The 24,869-nt window shown below is 45.0% G+C and overlaps 1 protein-coding gene across 1 annotated transcript in view; it reads left to right on the forward strand.

Annotated features, from left to right (window-relative positions):
- Positions 1-705: 705 nt before the first annotated feature.
- ANKH (ANKH inorganic pyrophosphate transport regulator) overlaps positions 706-24,869 on the forward strand; it is a 98,240-nt gene continuing 74,076 nt past the window's right edge. Inside the window, exon 1 of the mRNA XM_065052629.1 lies at positions 706-1,625. Coding sequence (XP_064908701.1) covers positions 1,530-1,625 — 96 coding nt within the window. The 5' untranslated portion in view covers positions 706-1,529. The remainder of the gene's footprint in view (positions 1,626-24,869) is intronic.

Consider the following 24,869-nt stretch of genomic DNA (forward strand, 5'->3'; position numbering starts at 1 on the left):
AGGAAGGTTGTCCACCACTCCTACTCTGGCCACAGCTCCTCCGAGCATCAGATAAAGACACCTGACTCTTCATAGGGCTTCCACCTTCTCAAAATATCTGCCAGCCCTCCTTGAAGGTGGCAAGGTGAAGGTGACACCACAAAGCTAAATGCCCCAGAAAAACTCAATTACAATGAAACCCCGAAACAACCCCGAGAGTTCAAGAAAATTCCACAATGTGTTAAGAAGCGGTTTTGCTTTTTCTTGTTTCCCCACCCCTTAAGCTCACAGAGCCCCTGCACTTGTCAAGGCTGGGAGTCCGAAGGCTGCCTGTGCTCCCAGCCAGCAAGGGTCCTGTGAGCTGCCATGGGGCCACCAACACATTCCCTTGTCCCGGACTTGGGCCGAAGCTTTGAAAAACGGAGTGGTTGCATTGGCAAACGTTCACCGTTTATTTATTTTGGTGTTCGACCAGAGGAAAAGCTGTGGTTCAGACATCTTAGTTAATGCCTCGTTACGGACCCCCACCTTCCTTGCAGCCCCCCAGGTGCCCCTTCACGAGGCCCGAAGCCTGTCACCACAAACACCCTTCCTCTGCCCCCGGCTGCGTGAGGCGGGCGCGGGTCACGCACACGGGGGGAACCCGCTGCGCCCAGCGGGACGCAGCGTGGGGGGCGTATGTTCGGACAGGTGCCCGGCGCGGCCGCTGCCCCTCGTCCCCGCGGCGGGCGGGGGGCGCAGCGCGGCCGCTCGGGCGGCGGGAGGAGCCGCTCGGTGCCGCTCTTTCCCCCGCCGCCGCCCGGCCCGTCTGCCGAGCGTGTGTCAAACCCACGTGCTCCGGCAGCCCGCACTGGGGAGCGGCGCTCAGCGCCCGGGCCCCGCCGCACGCCTCGCCCCGCCGCCGGACCCGCACCGCGCCTCGCCCGCCCGCACAGGCACCTCTGCCGGCGGCGGCAGCTCCCGGACCCGCACCGCGGCCCCGCGGCCTGCGCCGACCCCGCGGCGGCGGCGGCGGGGAGGAGGGCGGAGGTTTTCCTGCGCGGCGCCGGCGAGCGTCAGGCGGGGGGGAGGCCCCGGCCCGGCCCTTCCCCTGCACCCCGCGCCCCGAGGATGGCAGCGCTGCCCGCACGAGTGGCTGGCGGCGGTGTCCCTCCTCTTTTTTTTTCCGGCAGCGGCGGCGGCGGCAGCGGCGGCGGCGGATCATTGTTGTGTGGGAGGAGGGCGGTGGGGATGGACTTGATCTCTCGGGTCTCCTGCTAAGGCGGCAGCACAGCGCGCCCCGCCGCCCAGCCAGCACCCACCAGGGCCGAGCAGCGCCGGGCAGGGAGGGACCGGACACCCGCCCGCTCCCCCGGCTGCTTTATTTTTAGGGGGCCCTGCTGCTCCTCTCCCTCGCCCTTGTTTCCCCCCCCCCCCGACCAGCTCGCACACACGCACAGGGACACGCACGCACCCTCCTCCTTTGCCCTTTCATCCTTTCCCCCCCGCCGTCCTCCCGCGCCGTCTCCTGCCGCGGCAGATGCGCTGGGGGTCACCGTGCAGCTGGGACTATGGTGAAATTTCCAGCGCTCACTAACTACTGGCCCCTCATCCGGTTCCTCGTCCCTCTCGGCATCACCAACATCGCCATCGACTTCGGGGAGCAGGTAAGGCAGCGCCTCCCCCGGGGGCGACCCTCGCCCGCCCTCAGGGCCTCGGCGGCGAAGGGAAGGGGAGGCGGGCCGGGCCCTGCCGGTCGTGCCGGGCCCCGCCGTCCTTTCCCGGCGCATCGCGGCGGGCGGGGACAGCGGCCGCTGCGCTGTTGGGGGCGGCGGGCGGGCGGCCGGTGCCGCCGTGCATGTCCCGGCGGCGGCCCGGGAGCGCGGGCTGCTCCGCACCCCCGCTAGATGCGCGGGGAAGGACGCCGGGTTTTGAGTGTTGTTGTTTTTGTTGTTTTTAGTTAATTCATTTTTTTTCTTGTATTTTAAGATTATATAATCCGAAATTACATAATGCATTCACCGGGGCTTGGTTTTGGTTTATTCTCCCGCTGGCAGAGCTCGCTCAGGTGCAGCAGCCCCTAGCGCAGTGCAGCGCAGCTCGGTGGTGGAGCCAGCGAGCCCGGCGGCGGCCGGCTCAGCCCGGGGACCCGGCGTGCTGGAGCGGGGCGCCGGGAGGGAGGCCCGGCTGCCGCCGCCCGCTGCCGAGGGGCTCCGCCGTCCCCACCCCGTCCCGCGGAGCTGCCGCAACGGCCCCCGCCCCAGCACCGCCACCGGCAGCCCCGCCGCGGCATCCCGGGAGGAGGGCGGCAGCCCGGCAGGGCTCCGGGCAGGTGAGCCGCTGCCTGCGCCCCTTCCTCCGCCGGCGTGTTGTGAGCCTGGAGCCCGCGGTGTTGGACACCGGGCAGGAGCCTGGGAAGATCGGGTGACAGCTGCAGGAGCTGCTGCCCCCGTGCTTCAGCCCTGCTGAAATTCCCTGGCGGTGCTGGTGACCTAAGACTGTCCCCTGCTTTGGTCACCAGGAAAATATCCCGGTGTACCCTGACACGCCGTCAGTCTCCCTTTCGTGCAGCCCTCCTGCTTCGTCCTCCTAATCCCCGCTTGCTGCATTTGCACTAAAAATGTATTTTGTGCTTGACATACCCACTCGTTCCCCTGAGCTTTCCACGCACGGTGCTTGTTGGCTACAGTACTGTGGTGTGAGGAAATCTCTGCTCTCTTGTTTTGGTATTTATAACAGCTAAGGCCCCAGTCTTGCATCAAGCTGCGCTATATAGGGCCTATCTTTACATTTTTAGTAGGTTGGTATGCACTAATAGTTATTCACAAATATTAATATGGGCAGTCACAGTGAGTATTGCATCTCAAATAGCTTTTATCCTTGTCCTAAGTCACTCAGCTTTGCTGAGAAGGTCTTGTTTTCTAAGCAGAATAGGCACTTGTTCCTATGCTTCTTGGGCAAAAACACCAGAAAATTACTGGGTACTTTTACCTGTTTGTAAAGAAGAAAGTGAAAGGCAAAATATTACAGGGGGAAAAATAGCTAACATTAATCATACGTTTGTCATTGCTGTGTTAATCGCATTTTGTTTCCTAGTCCTTTAATATTGAATAAGCCATGATATTTAAAAATGCAATTCCATACTTGTCTGACAACTACAGACTTTCCTACCAAGTCAGTCTTCTATAAATCATAGTCGGGGTTGGGAGGGAAGGGAAAACTAAATGTAGCGATGACAAGGGAAAGGGTGATTTAAGTGCTAATAACTGTGCCACATTAATAACATACAGCAGAAGTTAAATTGAAAGCAGTTCACTCAGCAAACTGAGTATGACAGGTGCGTGTATACAGTTTGCTTCATACGATATGAGCTTGATTCAAAATCCATGTCAGCCCATAAAAAACATGCCCTTGGCTTCGGTGTGCTCTGAACCAGGATTTCAAAAATTAGCAATCAAGAGATTACAATTTTATAAATGAAGGGTCTTCTGTCTGGCCTGTTACCAGTGACACGGGAGGAATGTTAACAGGCAGACAATACATGTAAGCACTTATCTAGCCAACTTCGACAGTGTTAGGGACAAAATATCTCAGAAAATGAGTTTTATTTGGCAGCCGAGTCGTAGGATTCGCCTTCCAGGAGAGCTGCGGTTATCCTGTGTCTCAAATGGCAGCTTGGGGAGGCGCTTAATTGAAAAGGGAGAAATCTAGCAAGTGGGGAGACTCCTGCAGAAAACCCCAGCTCAGGAGCAGGAGCTGGGAAGATGCTTTTTGTACCAGTCTAGTGGGAGATTTACCTACATGGAAATCAGGAAACCAAGACAGGGACAAAGTTGCTCTGGGTCTGAAGAGATCCTCTTACAGACAAAAGGACAGGGATTTTATTTTCCTGTACATAATGCATGGAGTTATTTTTTACACTTGTGAGGCACTATTGTTAGACTTGGGTTGCTGAAAATATACTGACTTTCTGAGGCTGTCACCTTTCTGCTCTCTGAAATTGTAATAATTTAATAACGGGCTGAATAAAAGCAACATAGCAGAATGGGTGTGCCAACAGATAGCTCTGAAAAGGCTGCCGTACCTCCGTCTGTGAATGTATGCTGCAGATAAAAAAGATTTCTAAGAACAATAAGGGAAGTAAAATTTGCATGAAGTAATGTTACCCAAAGTAATGCATGAAGTAATGTTACATGACTGTAAAAGAGACAGGAGAACTATAGGTCAGAAATAAGAGATAACTGTAAAAAATTAGGGAGAGAATGGACCTTGCTTGACCGGGGAAGAAGTGTTTCAGAAATCTGTCGGTCATAAACCCTTTTGATGCATCGTATTCATGCATTGCTCTCTCAAGCAGGGAGGGTATTTGGAAGCAGGGTGTTTAAAGCAAAGCCTTTTAAACAAAACCTATTACTTTTAGGTACCTGAGATTGAAAAGTAGGAAATAAAGAGAATGTCACCTTTTTTTTCCCTTTCAGAGACTTTTCTGGGTGTTGAATAGTTTTATTGAATAGGAAACATCACTAGGAAGTTGCTGGTGCCTTGACATGCAGCTGTTTCTAGATTTCTTGCTACTTTAGGGGAAATTTACAGTAAGGCTAGAGAATATTTGCAGAACATAGTTTATGTCTGTCACCATGGCCACATATGAGGTATTTGCTATAGCAAGTCTGTTTAGTTTGTAGGAAGTAAAAAAATGCTGGAACAATGCTCATAAGAACTAACAAACTCAGCTCCTCCTGTCGCTTCCAGAACCACTGTGGCCAGTGAAGAGCCTCCTGTTGACCCTTGGACCCTAGTCCAATAATGCTTTTAGGACAAGGCTGTATGACAAAGTTTTTCCAATCTGGTCAGCCAACCTCACCTGTTGACCTCATAAATTATTCTTAAACAAACACCTGATTTTCCTTTTTTTTTCACTGCTACGAAAGGTAGTCCTGATACATGACCAGGTAAATTACCACAAGATTAGAGAAATAAACCTTTTCTAACCTATTTCAATGAATTCCTTCTGCAGCTGATTTCCCTTACAATTTATTTACAGTGCTACATAGCATTCATGAAGTTTTCCTCTTCAGGAAAATAGTCCCAAACATTTTGACTCAGTGTTCCTTCTTCACACAAATATATCTGTGTGTGAGTGTGGGCCTGCACGCGTGTATTTGTTTATTTTTTATCTCTAGGTACACATACACACACAATACACACAAGAGAGTGTTTTCATCCCAGGAGCTTAGTACCTGCCACTGGAAGAGAGATTCTCCCTTTCATTCTGCTGCTGAGAGCATTAGACTCTCAACTTCTTATCCTGAGATGCACAGCAATTAGTGCTTTATTTAAAGCTCAGCTATCAGAGAACAGAGTTTGCATTAAAAATCCTGACTCCGTGAAAAATGTTGTTGGATGTACTTACTTGTAAATAAATAAATGAACTTCTTCCCATATGATGGAGCACAACATACCCTCAAACAACTTACCCTGTAAATAATGCCACTGTTAGCCTGTGCTCTCAAAAATCCATCACCACCCACATCAGTTTTCTTTTTAACACCGTTTCAGAGCTGCTCACATGTATTATGGCGGTCTAATTTGTAACATGTGTCTACATTTGCATTAGCATTATTATAAAGAGGGGAAACTGAGGCATTCATTAGTTCACTGACTTTCTCCCAAGTGCAAAATCAGCCCTAGACAGCCTTAAATACAACTCGCAAATGTGGCTGGTAACTCTCTTTGCTGCTCATGGGGGTGGCAAAGGCCAGGCAGAGAGCAGTATTTTGAACTCACGGCCTGCCTGCAGTAGTCTTTTAATTATCAACAGGAACAGTAGAAGGTTGTTGTTTTTTTTTCCTTTCTAGCTATCATATGGCCAGCCCCTGAATCATTAGTTTCAATTGCTGTCACTAGCTGTTGGTTGGGCAGTTTTATTTGCCAACATAACTGTTAGGTGTGCACATATAATGATGTTCGGTGGCTTGTGGATCCTGGGAAAGTAACACTGAGGAAGCAGAGTTCTGCTCTCGCCTTCTCAGAGGTCACTCGGGTGCTCCTGTCCTGCAGAGAAATTGCCATACATTGCACGCAGTGTAGTGGTTGGAATCAAACAGTCGAAGTAAAGGAGGTGCTAAACGTTTTGGATTCTTAAATATTTTGCAATAATGGATTGAAAATCAAACTGCCTATTTTTTTCTTGTTTTGGAATGTGTTTTGGTTTGTGTTTTTATTTTTTCCCTAAGAAAAAAAGTCTTGCCAGAAAAGGAGAACAAGTCATGAATAATGCATCAAAAAGAATTAGTGAGCTTATTGTCTGCCCATGCCATTTGCAAACTTAGTAGGGGGTTAAACATTTTGATTAATGTGTTATGAAGCTCCTTTTGGGGGTAAGTGTTATTGTCTGGACATTCAGAACAAGCAATAGGAGAGTTCCCATTTCCAGCTGTTCCCCAGGGATTTGGGCCAAGTTGTGTAACTTTTCCGTGGCACGGTTCCCTCGCCTTTGAAGTGCGCCTGCATGCCTACCTGTGCGTCACAGGGGTGTAATGAAAATTCACGTGTCAGAAGCACCCCACAGGATGAAAGGTGCTGGATGAGTGCAGAGTACTCCTGTTATTGCTGTTGTTAAGACATCATGGACTCATTCAATCATGTAGGACTTTAGTACCATTTAAATAAAAAAGCTAACAAAGTCTTATAATTGGTGTAAACCATGACTATATGTTATTACCACCACCACGTTATTAGTAGGGTATGCTGATGGAAATGACCTATTTGTTTTAGATTAATGTGAACTATACAGCATTTTGAATTAAATTTAGATGAAATTGTGTTGAAGAAACAAACATCTTCAGAGTATACTGTCAACAGAAGTTTGTTGTTTGTTTGTTTAATTTTCTGTGGTAATATTTTGAGGAATTAATTTCTCCTGCAAGAGTCACAAGCCAAATAGTCAGGGAAGCAACCAGGCAAGACGAGTGAAATACATATAACATCCCTGTTTGGACTGAGAAAATCCAAGTGAAACCTTATACGGAGGGTCAAAACCCAAACCACACACTTCTGAAGTAGTAATTTTCAGGATTTGTACCTCAGTACTGACTCCAGAAACGTTCTTCTTCTGAGGAACGCAGCTTCTTTTTACTCTCCAGCCTGAACCCTACATACAGCCTCAGCTCCTGAATAGTTGTCTGCCAAGCACTGGGGTTTTTTCAAGCCGGTGCTAAGTGGCCTGTAGACCACATGGGCAATTCTTGAGGCTACACAAATGATTAATTCAGCTTATATGTCTATGTTAGTTGAATTGGGCATTAGACACCAGGCATTGCATTTACCAGTCAGGCAGAGCATTTGCTGGAGTTTCACAGCAAGCGACGCACACTGAGCTCTGGGAAGGAGTCAAAGATCTCATGAAACATTTGTAGATAAAAGCCAAATCTCACCAATGCCTTAATGTTCTTAAAGGTAACAAAGACACATACCCACGGCAGCTAAACCAATATTTATTTGCATTTTATAGCGCATAAGGTACAAGACAAACAGGTTATGAGGAGCAATGGGGCTATCACCACTGAAGATTTCATATGATGCTATAACACAAATAATGAGAATGAACCTGCAAATGAGGAGTCCATCCCCCGCAGTGCTCCATGTTGCCGTAGTGTAAAATATGTAATCTAGAGCTAGGATCCGTGCCGTGCCTCATCTGTCAGTACCTTCTCTTTTTTTCATCCTACCTTCTCCTCCCTTCACAAAACCCTCCAGCTCCCCACTCCCATTGCCTCCCACCCCCGACAGTTTTGTACTTGATGATACCCATTAAACATGTCTGAAGTAGTTGCTATATAACTATATGGCTGCAGAGATAACCTGTTTCCAGGAAGGGATGGAAAGAGGGAGAAACAATGCCACACAGCACCAACCAACCACTTATTTATTTCTGAAGCAGTTTAATTAATCTCAGAACTGTGAGTTGAGAGGTATTTGCCCACCAGGTTGCTGGAAAATAAAGCTTTTAGGTCTTTGGGTTAGAAATGATTCTCCCTACCAGTAGTAACCAATGCGGTGGTAGACTTGGTGCATTTACCACTTTTCCAAGCAGTCCTGAGTCGCAGTCTTTAGGGCAGAGGGCCCTCTCTGGAGATACTCCAGTCATAATATCACTTGATATTCACTGCAAAAGTGTCGTGAGGTAGCCAAACACCTCTGGTGCTTATTTCAGAGATAGGGAAATTGGCTTCTCCTCCCTACGTCAGTGAAAATCTGGTAGCCTAAGAAAGCATCAGTAAGGAAAGATGAAAATACCCCCAGCCTAATTTTAAAACGTGGGCTCAAAACTGAAATTTTGAAAGGGGTTTGAACCACCGTATTCTGTGTCATGGAGAGAAATCCCCAAGGTAGAATTTCTGGTTTTGAGTTGAGCTGACCATTTGATTTGTTTCAGGCATTTTCTTGTACATTTCTTTGGTTGCATTTTCACAAAACCAAGAAGACTGATTTATCATCTCATGTGATTTGGTCTGAACTGATTTCTTTTTAATCTTCACTCGTTTTGCTGCTTCATGGAGAACTTGGTTGTGTACAAAGGCTTATATGACATGACCAATCTTATGACTGTTTGAAGATAAGTGGCTTTTTATATGCAAAGAAGGCACATGCACAAGGCTCCTGCTCTGAAAGTGCAGATTCTAGCAATTAATTGACTTCCTATCTTGATCCTAGACAAGACATTTATCTCTCTCTTTGTGTGAGTTTTGTCAGTTCTGAAATAGTGATGTGTTTCACAAGGCAGTTACAAAGTTCATTCTTTCATGTTTGTAAAACATGCATGTAAGTTGCTGTATAAATAGAAAATGTAAATATATCTGCCAGCTCATGCAGAAACCTCCGTGCATAAAACTGAGCAATTCCAAACAGATTTTGCTCTGTAGCTACTTTCAGAAATCTGTGATGTTTTTAAATAACATATATATGACTGATGAGCTCAATTCCAGTTTAAATGGCATATCAGAACATGCGTTTCTTAAAAAAATATGTAAAATTTGTAATGATCTTAGATTTCAACAGGCTAATCTAACTAGCTGTTGATACTTCATCCTATTTGTATTTGGAAACCTGGAGATTTTGAGGGGAGGGAAACAGGAGTGTTAATATGCAATTATATCATCAAATTCCACTTCCTTCTGCTTTCTTGATTTGCTACTGACGTGATATTGCTGTAGCTATGGTTTTAGATGCCATCACTGCCTTTTCAGATAGGCGTTAGCTGGAGAATTAAAATAGAACCACCATAAGAACAAGAGACCTGAGTGACCCATGAACTTCAGTGTCTGAAACAGCAAAGCTCTGCAGTTCTCCTGTCTTCTGTGTCCCGTGTGGTGTCGCTTCTCATTCAGAGTTTCGACAGAACTTTGCTACCTTGCTTTAGAGTTTGTCTGCATATGCATTTTTTACTGTATTATTTCCTTTCGTATGTAGTGCATAATAAAAGTACCTGCATGAAACACTGACTAAGAATAATTCCGGGTGTAAACGTGCATTTGGTTCCAAAGCAGGCTGAAGTACAGCGTAGCTATTTGCAAAAACACAACTGGTTTCTGTAGCCTTTTCAAGAGCATTCTAGGAAAGGACAAAGAAAAAATACTGGAGAGTTAAGAGAGCAGTTTGTTAAAACGTAAGTGTTACAACAGCATGAAATCTCAAGTGCCAATTTAATAGTTTTCCCTAAGATGATGCAAAAAAATCCACTGTTTCTGATTTGTCAGGAGTGTTACTGTTGTCCAGCATACCCAGTTTGCTTTACTGATATAGTGCTTCAGCAAGAGCGCAGCTTTTAGTACATGAAGCAAATAAACTGCAAGACACAACTTATTTTTAAGCTATTTGCTTCACATAGATTTTTGTATTGCTATTGGATTGCTAAGGCAATTGTTTCCAACCTTTTTCAGTTTTCAGAGCCCAGAAAATTTTCCAGTGGAGACGCTGAGAAAGTTCACATCCATACAGTCTGGAGAGCATATTTGTGTTTACATGTTTTTAAGTTGCCCATCTCTGACTCCTGGCAAACACTCCCTAAGGTACAGGGTTCTGTGAGGCTGAAAACTCACCACACCAAAGCACATGCTGGTCTGTTTGCCGACAGATACATTTGAAAGGCCTTTGGCAGGGAGATGATTTGTCTTCGTGCCTTCTTACCTGTGTTTCGTACATAAAAGTATTGAACGAAGTCAGATGCAGGTCATACCTGAGCTTTCATGTGCTGCCCTTCCATCAATACGGCTGCATGACTTTGACCTTCACTGGCTGAAGAAAGCGGTGACACGCACCAGCTGGGACTGATGCTCTTCCTTCATCTAGTCAGATGGGCAGTGTGTGTGGGTATAAAGGGACCAACTGCACTGCACCTACTGTTCTTCCCCTTTTTTTTAATGACAGTGAGAGGTTGTGGACTTTCCTTCTCTGGAGACATTCAAAACCCACCTGGACTCATTCCTGTGTGATCTGCTCTAGGTGAACTTGCTTTAGCAGGTGAGTTGGACTAGATGATCTCCAGAGGTCTCTTCCAACCCTATTCTGTGATCTGAAAATATAGGATTTATATTTAGATTTTATGGGGCTCTTTTTCCTGTTCACTTCATACTCACACCGTGTTATCTGTCCTTCATTCTGTTGCATAGCAATGAGCAGGATCTTATTTGTGTAACCTGTCTGTCAGCGAGCGGCAGCTGCTGTTCCCGTGGCCACGGCCAGCTAAGGTGGCTGTGATCACCTCTCGCAGCTCCCTCTTCATTTCGAAGACTTCCCTTGCTGCAGCATACCAGCGTGCTCCAGCCTTTAATCTGGAATCTGCCGTCCTGCCGATGAAAGGCAGACTCTCACACAAGTCCATCAGTCCCATTTCCTCCATCAGCACCATTTCCTACATCAGCATCTTACCAATTCAAAAGCGCTTAGCCCATTTGAGAAGAAAACCAATAGTTAGCATTACTGGGCAGGAAGACACTTCACATTTTTGGTTCTGGTGAAAGGAGAAAAGAAATGTCAGTTACATAAGAGGCAAGATTATAGAAATGAAGCATTTATAGCTTGGACAAAAGAGGGAATTTGATAACCATCTGCAGCTTTATGAACTGCAGCATGGTCACGAAGGCGAGGAGATGGGATGAGCTGGGTCACTGCTGTGGAGGGTCGTTTGGCCAGAAGCAATAAGAGACATTGGGATGCTTAAACACAATTTAGACTGAAAAGGCTTCCAGATGATTTTCCAAGAAAAAAGCAGGAATCCTTCACTCTCAGACATTATTTCCTTCTAAAATGCAGCATGAAGAGTGCTGTATTTTAGGCAGCATTAGGTGGTGGTGGAGGCATTTTACGTAGGCTCAAATTCTGCGAGTCACCGAAAGAAAAGAGTGTTGTCATCACTGTACGTAGCTGTACATGGTGGGTGTTAAACCTGAAGACCGTGTCTTCTGGTGAGGGACACAAACAGCTTGGGAACCCCATATCCTCAGAGACACTCAGAGCAATCTTGAATGGTAATGTAGTTATGGGCTGTTAGCATGGCCTCTTCCTGTTAAATTGTCCACACTAAAGTAAAATATACAGAATCTGCAGCTTGGAGGTGCAGTATTTCTATTATCAATGATTAGCGATCATGATACAGTTTTCTTACAGCACTCTGTTTTTCACACAACAGCTCTCAGGTCTAGTGTAGAGAGAACACTTGCTGGGGAGAGAAACCAGAGTTAACTCACTAATAGAAGTATTTACTGTCTTGTTCATTATAGAAGTGTGTAATGGAAGCGGCGTGCCCTTAGCCGCCTGGGTGAGCAATATGCAGTTCTGGGGTCTTAAAAAAAAAGAGTAAACAAAATGAGCTTATTAAAATACAGGGGCCTTTCCAGTCTGAGAGGAATGGAGCGTTGAGATGTCCTCAGTGTGGAAGTGAAGGAGATTTTAACTCTGCTTTTAAGCTGGAAGCTTGCTGAGTCTTTTAAAGAATGTGAAGACGTAGATCCTGTGAGATGAGACACAGCAAGCACGGGGCACATTTCGGGCCCTGCGATGCCATGAAGCGCACACCCAGCCCCACACCCTTATTGTCTTTTCAGTTCAGTTCTGCGAGTCCTTTGCTTGGGTGTCCCGTGGGTGCTGGAGCACCTTAGTTACACAGACACCTGCATGGCTTTGTCACCACGCTGGGCCTGCGCTGCAGCTCCTCACCCTAATTGCTAACAGGGAGCCCATCCATTTCGCTCTTGTGCTGTTACCAGCTTTGGTGACTGACTCCATCAGTCCATCCCACTCCCTCTCCCACTGTGGCATTTTGGAGATGACTTTGAATGCTAAGATTTTTTGCAACCCACAGAGCCCAGGAGGCCAGCTGAGGAGATGAGTTCAAACTGGACACCAGCTCTGTTTGTCAGAAGTGAACATGCCAGCTCATGTACTTGGAACGGTAGCTGGTTTTCCCCATTTGCATAGCCTGTGGTGGTGGGGAATGAATCTTCCAATCTGAGTATTTGGATCATCTTCTTCATTAAATTTTAATTTTTGCCCTCTCTTGCTGATAGATTTTTGAAGCCTGTCAAAAAAAACCCAGTTGTCCTTGGTTTTGTACATTCACGGGGACATCTCTTGTCATTTTTCTCTGCACTTCCATAGTATAAAACAACTGGTAATGTGGGGCTCCAAATTTAGTATGACAGAACTGTCAGCTTCCCTTGTGTTTATGTTGGGGTGTAACGATTTTGCAATCTTAAGCCTTTACATTAAAAGAAAAAGGAGGTCCAAACCACAAAACATGTTTCGCAAACTTAAGACATAGAAGTTGGCCATCCACAAAAAGCTTTCTGTTTACCACAGGTAAATACGTTTTTCAAGTATGTCCGTAATGCAAATGTGCACATGTACACATGCACGTGTACGTAGTGTGTCGAGAGCATGAGCCTGCCTTTACAGGAGAATAATACACTGAGTGGTGCTAAAGTACTGTCTTGATTAATTACTGACTTATACACAATGCAAAATGGTTAAGGAAATAAGGACAAGAGCTGTGCATGGGGCTGCTTAGGTAATTGCACGTGCACCTGATGTGTCCTTTGTATTAATAGTCTGAGCTGCCTATGGTTACGTGGGATTATGGCAGTTGCGTATGCGAATGCTTTTTAAATTTTGAGTCAATAGTTTTGTACATGGATTTCACCTTTTCAAAATGTGACCTTGAGAGCACTCCTGACCACTGCACCACTGTTCTTTATATACTTGTGGGCAGTCACTTTGCTTCAGAGTGTTCTATTTCAAAGCATGAAAGCATGACGACCTTTCAGCATTCACCGTCTTGTTCTTATATGAGCGTTCTGAGATGCAGTCAACGGTCTACTGGTTAGGACATGCTCCAGCATTGTAATAGTCTTGGGAAGAGCTTTCGTCAGCAGTGCCTTCTGGATCTAATATATAAGTAGCGTGCTTTTTTCTGCTGTTACTGTGCAGAGGCCAGTGTTTCTCTCTTTAATAAATTTATGAGAGATCACAGCAGGTAGCCGGCTTGACATTTTCTTACTGAAGGCTTGACCTGTTGGTGGGCTTTGAATCGCAGTCCAGAAAACGCTGGTATAGTTGTGGACTAGCTTTTGCAAATCACGTCATGCCTGTTTTTGTCAGCTGCAAGTTCCTTCCACCTTGTGGGTGATTGCATCACTGAGGAGAAAATAGCTAGCAAAGGGACAATCCTTGCCTCGGGACTTCGGCAAGGAAACCTCATATTCAGTTGCGTATTTGTGACTTGAGCTCCAAGGGTTGGGTTGTGCTTGCAGCAATCTGCAGATGTGGATGGAGCCTGTTGTATTCTGTGTGTGTCCACTGATTCGAAAGGGGAAATGAGTGATAAGAGACAAAAGGTTTAGATCAAGGGGGAAGCTGCCTGAAAGAAAAAAGCCTGACAGTTTTGGCTTCGGAAGGACTGGCACATCCCAGAGGTCCCGATGTCCAAAAAATGCCTGTCATGAAAGCTTTCCACCACACCAGGAAGGCTGAGATGCTTACAGATGAAGCAGCTGTGGGGCTGTAATTTCCTCGCTGATACCTTGTTGGATAATGAACTAGATATTTTTTCCTCCCTCATCCTGCTGGAAGTCTCAAGTAGACAAAGGAGGCATGCCAGTGTAAATTTAGCTTAACAAGAAGGCAATCAGGTTGTCTATGACCAGCACCAAGAAGAATGTCAAAGCAATACTCGTCCAGCTGGCGATACAGGATGACCTGCGCTGAACTGTAGAAATAAATGGAGAAAAAACATGACTCATTATTATCCCTGACCTTTTTTCAAGAGCAAATACGAATAGTAGCAGCACCTGAAATCATTAGATATGAATGCAGTGATTTCTAGATGATTTTGCCTTATCTCTTGAGAACATTGAGTATGGAGTGTTATGGCAAGAAATAACCAAATTGGCTGGACAGGGAAGTGGTTATGTCCACAATCAGAAGAACAAAGGATATTTTATTTTTTTTTTAACTCTTAACACACTTAACAGCATTAGGAACCCCAAGTACTGTTTCACTTTGCTGTTGACACAGTGTAGAGGGTGAGGGATGCATAGACAGCTTGGAAGGGTTCCAAAAAAGGATTAGAAGCTGTTTCGCAAAAGGTTATTATTGCAGCTTCTGGGAGTTGGTTTCAAAGGCAACTACAAGCATGAGCATCTATCATTTGCTCTCTGTAAAGAATAGTGCCTCTATAGCCTCGTGACATTTAGCATCAAATATCTCTACACTTTTCTTTCTGTTTTGGCCAGATAAGATTCTATAACCTCAAATCTTCTGTGTATATGCCTTTGTTTCGTGATCCCTTTGTGAAAGAAATAAAACATCCCATTCAGAAAGACAGAAACAGGATATAAAAATAGGGCACTGTGCACAATTCGATCCTTTTTTTTCCCCTTGCACTGGATCCCTGCATGGCAGCACATTGGTGCAGCACCATAACTAACAGCCTGGCATCTGCAGCCTGCCAAGACAAACCCAAAAGGATCGAGCGTCATCAGTCTCATCTTTTACTGCCTTGTTTTGGGCTTTTTGTGTATACTTGTTTATTTAAAACTGGGGATTTTTTGGTTTCAGCCCTGGGTGGGGGCCTCCCATGCGCTGCTGTGGTTTGTGGCCCTGGACAGCTCCTGACCCTCCTCCCTGCATATCCTCCTCGTCCCCCTGCCACCCATTTGCCATCCTTTTTTCTCCAGAGTAGTCTGTAAGCTACAAATATCTACTTTCGTTTGTCCCCCTTACTTTTCCTTTTCTTTGCCTGTCCAGGTGCACTCCAGAGCACATTGCCATTGCCATTTGCAGGCAAGCAGCCCACTGTAATCACGACAGCAAGGTTCCCACCGCCTGCCCCCGGCAAATTTATTCACTGTAAACAAGAGGCCCAGTTCAGCAAGAGAAATGCTTGACTTGAAATCTTTTTGATGTTTGTGGGCTTTAAGTTTAGGCATGAGTTAAGCTCATGCACAGGTATTTATCTCATAGGAAGCAGCCAGACTTCAAGTGAAGAATGTGAGCTTTGTGAAGCTGCAGGACTTTATGTATCAAGGGGCCTGTGCCTGCCTCTTCTTCTTCCTCCAGACAGGCAGCTGCGGTACCAGGGAATGTGCTGCCCAGCTATCCGGACTCCTCACATCCCACTGTGTCAGGACCAGCTCCAGTTCAGACTGGTTCAGATACTTCTGCTCTAGGAGCAGGCATGTGACAGCGCTGGCAAGACATGGCTTTGACTGCTCTGCCACGGCTGGTGACCTGTGGCTCCCTCTTGTCCTCACTCCAGTGGCTTGTTTTGAATTCCTGCTCAGCACCACGCTGTGGAGGAGAGGCAGTGAAATTTTTCTCCCTGCTGGTTGGTGTCTGGTGGCACATGGCACATGCCTGCTGTCCTCACTGGTGGTTCTTTTTAAAGACGTTGCAAACGAAGATCAGGGTGATTATTCTCTCACTGAGTCTTAAAGCCGATTTCTGGATCAGAGACGAGAATAACATTGCCTGCATTCCTCACATGCCTGTTCGTCCTGCCACAGAGGTCTCATTGCTGTAGCTGACCAGTGATGTTTTCTTACCTGCAGGGTCAGAGATGAAGATATTGAAGTGCAGAGAAGATTTAATCTCAGCAAAGCCTCTTTTGGATCAGAGAGTACTTCTGCTCTTTGGTGTATTCTTTCAAAGGCAATCCTTTGAGGAAACCTGGGAGAATCATGTCAAGCTCAGTCATCTGTACATGGGCATGAATGCATTGTGCAGAATGGGCCAGGTGTTGTGAAGAAGGTGTTCAGTGTAGGCTTCTGACAGAAACGTGTCCCTGGTGAACCTGTGCATCACCATTTCATCTGGAGGGATTGTGGAGATGTTTATAACCATTCTGAACATTATAAATATTTGTAAAGCTATATATAATTTGGCTTCAGACATTTTCAGGTCATACCTAAACTAGCAGGCTTGTTGCAGATCAGGGTTGGATGGCATGAATAGCACTGTGTGAGTCAGACTCATCACATGTTCTAAATTAAACTTACGCTGAGCCAACATTGATCTCCTTGAAAATCTCCCCACCTTAAAAAAATTGCTGATAGCATTTCTACAGAGGTTGATAATGAAGAAAAAACATAAAGCAGAAGAGTGGATGAGAGTAAAGAGGCAAAAAGCATACTGGTATAATGGAAAGAATCAAAACATGCACCTGGGAGAAAGTAGTGAAATAACAGCTTCAGTAGCTGATAGCTTTTGGCTTGCCTGACACTGTCAAGAGTTCAGATTGTACATTTCTAAGTTTATGAAAGCAGGGTCATCTCCTAAAGAATACCAGTGGGTCTTTCCCTACCTAGGCACTACAAGCAGCCTGAAGTATTATCACCAAGGGCTCCTGTTCTCTTGGGAAAAAAAGAAGATATGAAATGTGTGAGGATGACATAAAGATGAGAAGATTGGAGATCTTGGGGGATTTATCTGATGACCTGTCTCCCAGTAGAGATAAGGCGTTTCTCAAGTGAGATTTCACCTGGGATACTTTGCACAGTTTTGGCCACACATACTTACGGCAGGTCAATTCAAGCTTGCGCAAAAGATTAGGCAAAAGATACCCCAGCTGTTAGTTTCTCCATTTTTCATTCTATTTGGGAAGGAGAAGCTGAAAGGCCTTGATGTCTGTGTCCCAGCAAAGACAGGTAGAGCGTGAGTAAGTTTGCTGTCTGTAGATAAGATGTTAGCCTACCCACAAACAAGAGCTAACTGGGTAGCAATATCTGACTGCAAACAGACTGTGAATACTTTTAAGCTGGAAGTGAAGAAGGCTCCAGGCTACCAGAAGAATGAGGCTCTGGAAAGAGCAGGGGCAGAATAGCTGAATTACCTGTTTTTAAGTTTGAGTTAATGAAAATCATTGTATTGCATGTGTGCCTGGAGCACAGCCAAGACCACAGCCTATACCCATGGAAGTTGTTTCTATTTTCTGTGTTTGGAAGAGAGAAGTCAGAACTTGGTACAGACAACTATTATTTTGTGTATATATATCGAATATATAATCCATTTACACACAAAAGGAATATGAGGCCCCAAGTGGAGCTGCAAGAAAGCAGATGCCCTGGCTTCAGCTTATGCTGTCAAGTGATTACCTAAGAGAACCTGCTATTGCAAATTAAACCCTAACTTTAAATGCTTTTCTCACCAATTTTTTAAATCTCTCTGAATATGCGATCGTTCTAAAGTACTAACTTTCGAATATCTCTTCCTTTAAAAAGGAAAAGAATTGCTTGCTTGAGACGTCCACAAACCCTGTTCTCTCAGAGGAACTGGGATGCACGACTCCAAAAAACACAAGGTGTCCCCTCAGCCAGGGCCACAGATTTGAGGGCAGCTGCTTCTATGGGGCTGACATTGCTGCTGCTGCTGGCACCAGCGAACAAACAACGCTCTGTTCATTTTCTGCTCCAGCAGAATGAGCAGTGGGGGAGAACAGGACAGAAGAGGGATGAGCTTGGGGATGGAGGTCACTCAGTCAAATGAGGGAAAATACAATGGGAGAAGACAATGTATATTCAGGTTTATAAAGGAGTGCTTTCAATGATAACATGTTAAACAAAATTTGGAAGGTTTTGGCAATGCCCTTTTATCGTTGTCCACAGGACGGCTTATCTCTTCATATTTTCTGTTTTTCATGCTAATGATAAATCACAGCTGAGCATCAGTGTTTGCTTTGTCATTGCCATTGACTCTGATTTAGGACAAGCTCCAAACATGTTATACCTTCTCATTTTTTCATTGCTTGTGTGTTCTCCCAGCATTCCAAATAGTGGGCTGGCACTATGATCTGAAAATCCTTTTAAACATTGCCACTGTAGCATATTCTTAGTAAAAGACAAGAGTACCAAAAGTACGCTGGAGAGGGCAGCATCCAGACTGTGCTGAGAGCACTGGGAGAAAAATGCTTAACTCCCATCGGCCACTTCGAAAATCACAGTCTGTATGTCTCCATCCATTTGAATTAGGCTACTTTGGTCCTTCTGAAAGCCACTGTTGGAATAATGAGATACTAAAAGAAAAAAATCTGTCTCAAGTTTTATAAGATGGAGTACTTGCAGAAATGTGGCGTTTAAATTTCTTGGCCTCTGCATAACAGCAGTGACCAATAAGCCATATTTGTGTTGCTTTTGTTAATGAAAAACATGATTCTGGAATGATTTAATGATGTGACTAGAGCAATGCATCCTGTAAGGAGAGTAGATGATGAAGCATTAGAGGCTTACTTGTGCATTTCAGAGACTGACCATTTTCATCTGGCTGCATCAAAGTTGAGGGAAAAGCAAGTTTTATTAGACCCAAGGGCTTCTGTATTCTCTTTAGTTAGTTACACCATGTACCTGCGAGTGTCCATGCTCTGATTGAGCATGGTCTAATTACTTTGCTGACAGCAGATGGAAGCAAACAGCCAGACCATCAGGTGTGTCACACCTGCTTTGATTTGCCATCATCTGGTCCTACTCCTTGTTCAACTGTGCCAGTGAGATGAGGCAGCAAAAGTTTTAGCATCGTAGAATCATTTAGGTTGGAAAAGACCTTTAACGTCATAGAGTCAAACAGTTTTGTCTCGCTCTCCCCACTGCTGTATACACAGAGAGGTGAATCCTCCCACCACCCTTCTTCTCAAGGACCATTTTGCAATCCTGTGATTTTGCTGGAATGAAGGGACATTTGTATGGTGGGACTGTGTGCAAGGGAGCTGGGTGCGCAAAGCAAAGAGAGGATTCCTGTTCCCTGAATACCTGGGGCTTAATTACTGTTGGCACTTGTAAGATTTTTGCAAAGCAGTTGTTGTCATTTCCACTGTCCCCATCCCTGGGTGCCTCAGGAGTGTGCAGGAACTCCCGTGGTGCACTCGGTTGTGCAGAGTCTCTCCCACGGGCTGAAGTACCTGCATCCAGCTGCTTTCAGCTTGCATCCTCATGATACATAGAGGCTGTTGACCTTTATATTTTTTTTTAATCAGAGCAGAGTTCATTCTTCAACAAATAAAGTGGCAGATCTGTTTACTTACATCTTAGATTCAGAAAGGTTGAAATCTTTCTGCAGTGTAGATTTTCCCTTTTCACCTCTAATACTCACTCTGCATTGCTAGACTAAGGCATAGGAGAATGGGTGCAGATTTGGCATTAACCTGAATATGTTCACTCCTTGAATAGTCATTATGCTCCCTGTAGCCTTAGGTAGGTGGCAGTGTCCTTAGAAAGTGGAAAACTGCTTCTCCCCTCTGGCCTCAGTATTTTAAAATGACTGATCTCTTTCATTCACTGTTGGTAGTGAATTAGAAATTTGCTGTATCATTGTTAACTAAGCAGAATGAAGGCAGTCTGGAAATAGAAATTGCTGAAGCCTGTGCAGAGAGATGTCAGCTGTTGCTCAATGTCATTGTGAAACTGTGAAGTCATCAGAAATAATCCTCACTGGGAACATGAATATTGGGCACAGTAGTGGGTTTCCAAACTGAAAATGAACAGACAGATGTCTGGGAAAAAGAAAAGAGAAGAATATCACATGGCATAAAGGCGGCTTCAGTTCTTTTTGGCTCACTGGAAATTTTTGGCTGTCTGTAGTATCAGATATGCACAGAAGAGATACCCGAAGATCCCTGACCAATGAGCGCACTCTTAATCCAAGACAGTCTGTAGAGTTTCCATGTGCTCAGTGGGAGCTTTCTGCACATTAACATTGAAGCTATGCAATAACATGACCCTTGAAAGTGCAAAGGAGGAGGAGATTTAGGAAAGGATAACCTATCTTGTTAATGACACCGAAGAATAAGATGCTCGGGAGAAACCCAATAGCGTCAGCAGCAAAGGTCCTGTTACCAGTGTCAAGGATGAGAAGAAAAGCCTTTAAGAAAAAGAGGCAATAAATTTGCTTTCCTACTCCTTTATCACCCATTACATAAAAAGCCTGAGGGAATGAGATCTTACAATTGGAAAGAGTCTTAACGGCCCAAAACTCAGCCCAGATCTTGGAACAAAAGCTATAGTCATCACATTTCTTTGCCTTCTGGACAAAGAACTTACTATGTAAAAAGCAGAAGAAAACTCAAGAGGCTGGGATATGCCAATAAACAAATCTTTCTTTACTGAGACAAGAAAAGAGAAGATCAGGAGAAAGGAACAAATGCAAGGCTTCCGACAGCAGTCTGTTAATCCGCCAGACCAATGTGGATTTCAGATGAAGGTCTACCAGTTTTTCACCTAAAGGGAATGACACGGCCTGTGCCCTTGCAGTTCCTCTTGTGACATCAAAGCCAGTGGCTCTAACAATTCCACAACTTCTGTCAGAAGTTAGTGCTCTCATAAAAGTGGGGGGAATGTGCTTCTTCATACAGCACGACTCAGCTTCTTTTACCTCCAATAACACAGAGTTGAAATCATTGCTGAGTGCTTATTGTGTATTAGTGGTGTTTCAGACGAGAAAGAGAGGAAAGAATAGAGAAGCTGGGAGTTCAAACACTCGTTATTGTATTACTGTCAGTGTGTGAAAAGGCATCTTTACTTATGAACTATTACCAGATAATCCTAATGAAGCTGCAGAATTTCAGTTGTAGAAAGCAGTAGCCAAAATCTCACAGCTTTTAATGAAACTAACAAAAAGAGTCAAAGGATGTTCTTTCGTTATACTGCTCCAGTTGCCTGCTCTTTATTTGTAACTCAGTGGTACTTGTTTGAAGAAATCGGGATTATCGTTACAGTAGGATGCAGAGCTCCCAGAAGGGATGGGGAAACCACTACATCTGCCTTCACTGGGTACCCGAGGAGTCTTGCCTGCAATGCCTCCCTCAGAACAGGTTGGTTTTGCCCACTGGCAGAGTTGGATGGCGGCTGCTGGGAAGAACAAGCTCAGACCTGAACAAGCAAAAGGTTGATTTGCACTATACTGAAGTGTGAGATGTTTTCTGGGAATAAAGCTCAGATAAAGTTGATCTCTCATAACGCTAATTCTGTGAAAATGGAGTTTAAGGCAGTGATTCAAGCAGGTGCATAGTCTCTGTTTGAAACTCTAAGTTGGGAACTACTGTACGTAGTTCTATTTTCCACATTTTTCTATACAAATGAGTGCTTATATTACTTAAGAAGAGCAACAAAACATAGAGCTGACTATACCCAGTCTTAATGCGGGTAAACAAAGAAGAAAGGCCAGTAAGTTTTTGAAGATGGATAAAGAACCAATGTTTCAATATTGTATTGTCTCAATTGTATTTATAAAACTAACAGCAGAAACAGGAAACAGCATTGGTCTAGCCAAATTCACTAACAGGTAGTGAACAAACCGCAGACAGCTCAAAACCAGAAAGTCTCTAGACAGCTGGGGAGAGCAGATAGCATCAGTTGCAATTATTACGTTTCAGAAAAAAAGATTAAAGAAAAATGTTGCAGATGGTGAGATGATACAACCCTGCACAAATGTACAGTCCTTCTCCAAAAAACAACTATCCCCATAATGAAATTCAAGTGATTTACTTGATTCAGCTACATTTGGAAAATCTGTGTCTCAGTCTTTTCTTTTTAGTGTAGAATTTCACTGTTTATTAGGTAGTGAAAATGCATGCTCAAAGATACTAAAGCAAAGCTTAAAATCAAAATTCAGTGTGCTTATGCAGAGGAAGGTGTTTTTTCATTATGATGTCTTGGGTGACTTACTGCGTCTGTGTCCAAGGAATTTAGACTCTGAAGACAGGACATTTTCTGTGTTTAAGTAAGCACTGCTATAGTGCAGTTGTACTGTTCTGTTTTTTTAGCGTCTTGTTTCATTGTAGATCACCTAGACTGTAGTTTCTTAGTATCCGAACACCTGTTTAAAAAGAACCACAGAAAATACTAATTGTTTTCTTCTGAACACCCACCTTTTCCATGGAGCTTGTTGTTTCTAAAGTCTGCACTTTGCCTGCTAGCAAACATCTGCCTCCAGTTTCTATTTGGGTGTTCTTGATCACGTGTATCTGAGTCATGCTTCTGGAAACATATGTAGTGAATTCTCTAAATGTTGAGCTGACCTGATGTTATACTGAACAGCCGCCTATTCACTGCTCCCTTTACTGGAGTATCACTGATCTCAGCGCTGCTGCTGTACTCTCAGCAGTCAGTGTCATTTAGGATGAAAAGTTAATGAAATGCATAGAATCATAGAGGAGTTTGGGTTGGAAGGGACCTTCAAAGCTCATCTCATCCAGCTCCCCGCAATGAGCAGGGACATCTTCACCCAGATCAGGTTGCTCAGAGCCCCGTCCAGCCTGGCCTGGAATGTCTGCAGGGATGGGGCATCTACCACCTCTCTGGGCAACCTGGGCTGGTGTTTCACCACCATCATTGTAAAAAATTTCTTCCTCATGTCTAGCCTGAATCTCCCCTCCTTTAGTTTAAAACTGTTATCCCTTGTCCTATCGTAACAGGCCCTGCTAAAAAATCTGTCCCCATCTTTCTTATAGGCCACTTTTAAGCACTGAAAGGCCGCAATACGGTCTCCTCGGAGCTTCTCTTCTCCAGGCTGAACAACCCCAAATCTCTCAGCCCATCCTCACAGGAGAGCTGTTCCAGCCCTCTGACCAGAGAACCTCACAATCCAAAGGAAATTCCCTCTCTTCCACAGAGAACACTCGACCCGCCCAGATCTCAGGACTTCTTACTCAGGTGGCATCTCATTGTCCTTCCTTCCCTTCCGCAGCCATCACCGGGAACCCCTGGGGGATGTTTACATTGCTCATACTCTTGCTCTCCCATGGTTCCCAAAGCTGTCTATGGCATCTTCAGCATAAGTGTGCAGCTAACCAAGCCAGGACTTAGATCATCTGTGAACTGGGGAGCAGTGACAAGCAGAAGAGGACTTAGTAACAGCACAGTCCCCTGCAGCTGCTTCTGTGTAGAAAGAAACTTATTAGTCTTAGAATTAATTTCTGCTTAAATAACTTGTTCAATTCTTAGATCATCATCTGAAAAATTAAAAGTTAGGGATAGGATTACTGTAAATAAATAAAGTTATTATTGTAATTAACTGCTGAACATTCATCACAAGTAAGAACTCTGCTTTCAGATTTTTCTTCATTTAGTGGCTTGTCACCATTTCACCTGTCCTATCTAATGTGTAGAGTTGTATGATGCAAGTCGCTTGCTACTTTGCTCAATTTCTTCCTCCTCATTACCTGATCTAAAAATAAATGCGACTTATTATGTAAATACTATCCTTGGGCTGCAGGCTGTTAGGCAGAAGTGAGTTTAGCCAATCGCTGTGTATATGTGATAAAATGAAATCTGTGCATTGACTTTTTTCTGCTTTGGACTTTAGGCCATTTCATATTTCTGGCTGCTTCTAGCAGAGGGAGACTGTATCTGACAACAGAAGTGGACTTTAAAAGGCAGAATATAAATAAGACATTTGGAATGTGCCCAAGGAGATGAGTCTTGCTTCCTCCTTTTTCCCCTCAATTTTCACATTATGGTCTGTGACAGCCAGTCTCCTGCTCTTCGCTGAAACAGTGAGAACTGGCCTTTGCCAAAATTCAAGTCGATGTTTTTGAACTGAAGAAACAAAGCAAATTGAGAAAATGTGTCATGCTGAAAATAGGTCTCCTGCTGTGGAAATGGCAGTTCGGTGGCAGACACTTGGTCCTCACTGTCCTGTGGTGGGCAGGGCTTGTGCAGCCTCCTGCAGAGTCTCTGAGCTGTGCATCTGATGCTGTGGAGATCACCACAAGTGTCACATACCAGACCTGGTACAATGTGGCAGCTCCGAAGCCGTCATCTAGCACTCCGTGTTACTGCCGAGGGACTCACCCCCCTTCTTTTCCCCACAACACCAAAAAGAAAGATGGGCATTTGCTTTGCTGAGGCTGACTGTGGCAGATGAACGTGGTGTTGCACTATTGCTCTTTCTCTGCTTTCCTAATAGAATAGACTCATAGAACAGTTTGGGTCAGAAGGGACCTCCAAAGGTCATCTAGTCGAATCCCCCTGCAATGAGCAGGGACATCTTCACCCAGATCAGGTTGCTCAGAGCCCCGTCCAGCCTGGCCTGGAGTGTCTCCAGGAATGGGGCATCTACCACCTCTCTGGGCAACCTGGGCCAGTGTTTCACCACCCTCATTATAGAATAAATTATTAATGACAAACATGAGTGCTGGCGACTGCAGGGTGGTGAAGGGATTTTTCACTTGTGGCTGTTTGGGGACAGTGCAACCTGTGAGCTGTGTTTTGGAGACTATGAACTCTGTGTAAGTACCTTTATCATACAGCAAGCTCATGATTTTTTATAAGCCCGGTCTCTCCTTCTGCTACCTTAATTACCTCCACAGTCCACATGTGGATGTAGTTGCAAGCAGTGATGTGGCAAGGGTGTATATGGAAGGTCACTAA

Source organism: Columba livia, chromosome 2, assembly GCF_036013475.1.
Source record: "Columba livia isolate bColLiv1 breed racing homer chromosome 2, bColLiv1.pat.W.v2, whole genome shotgun sequence".
Classification (NCBI taxonomy): domain Eukaryota; kingdom Metazoa; phylum Chordata; class Aves; order Columbiformes; family Columbidae; genus Columba; species Columba livia.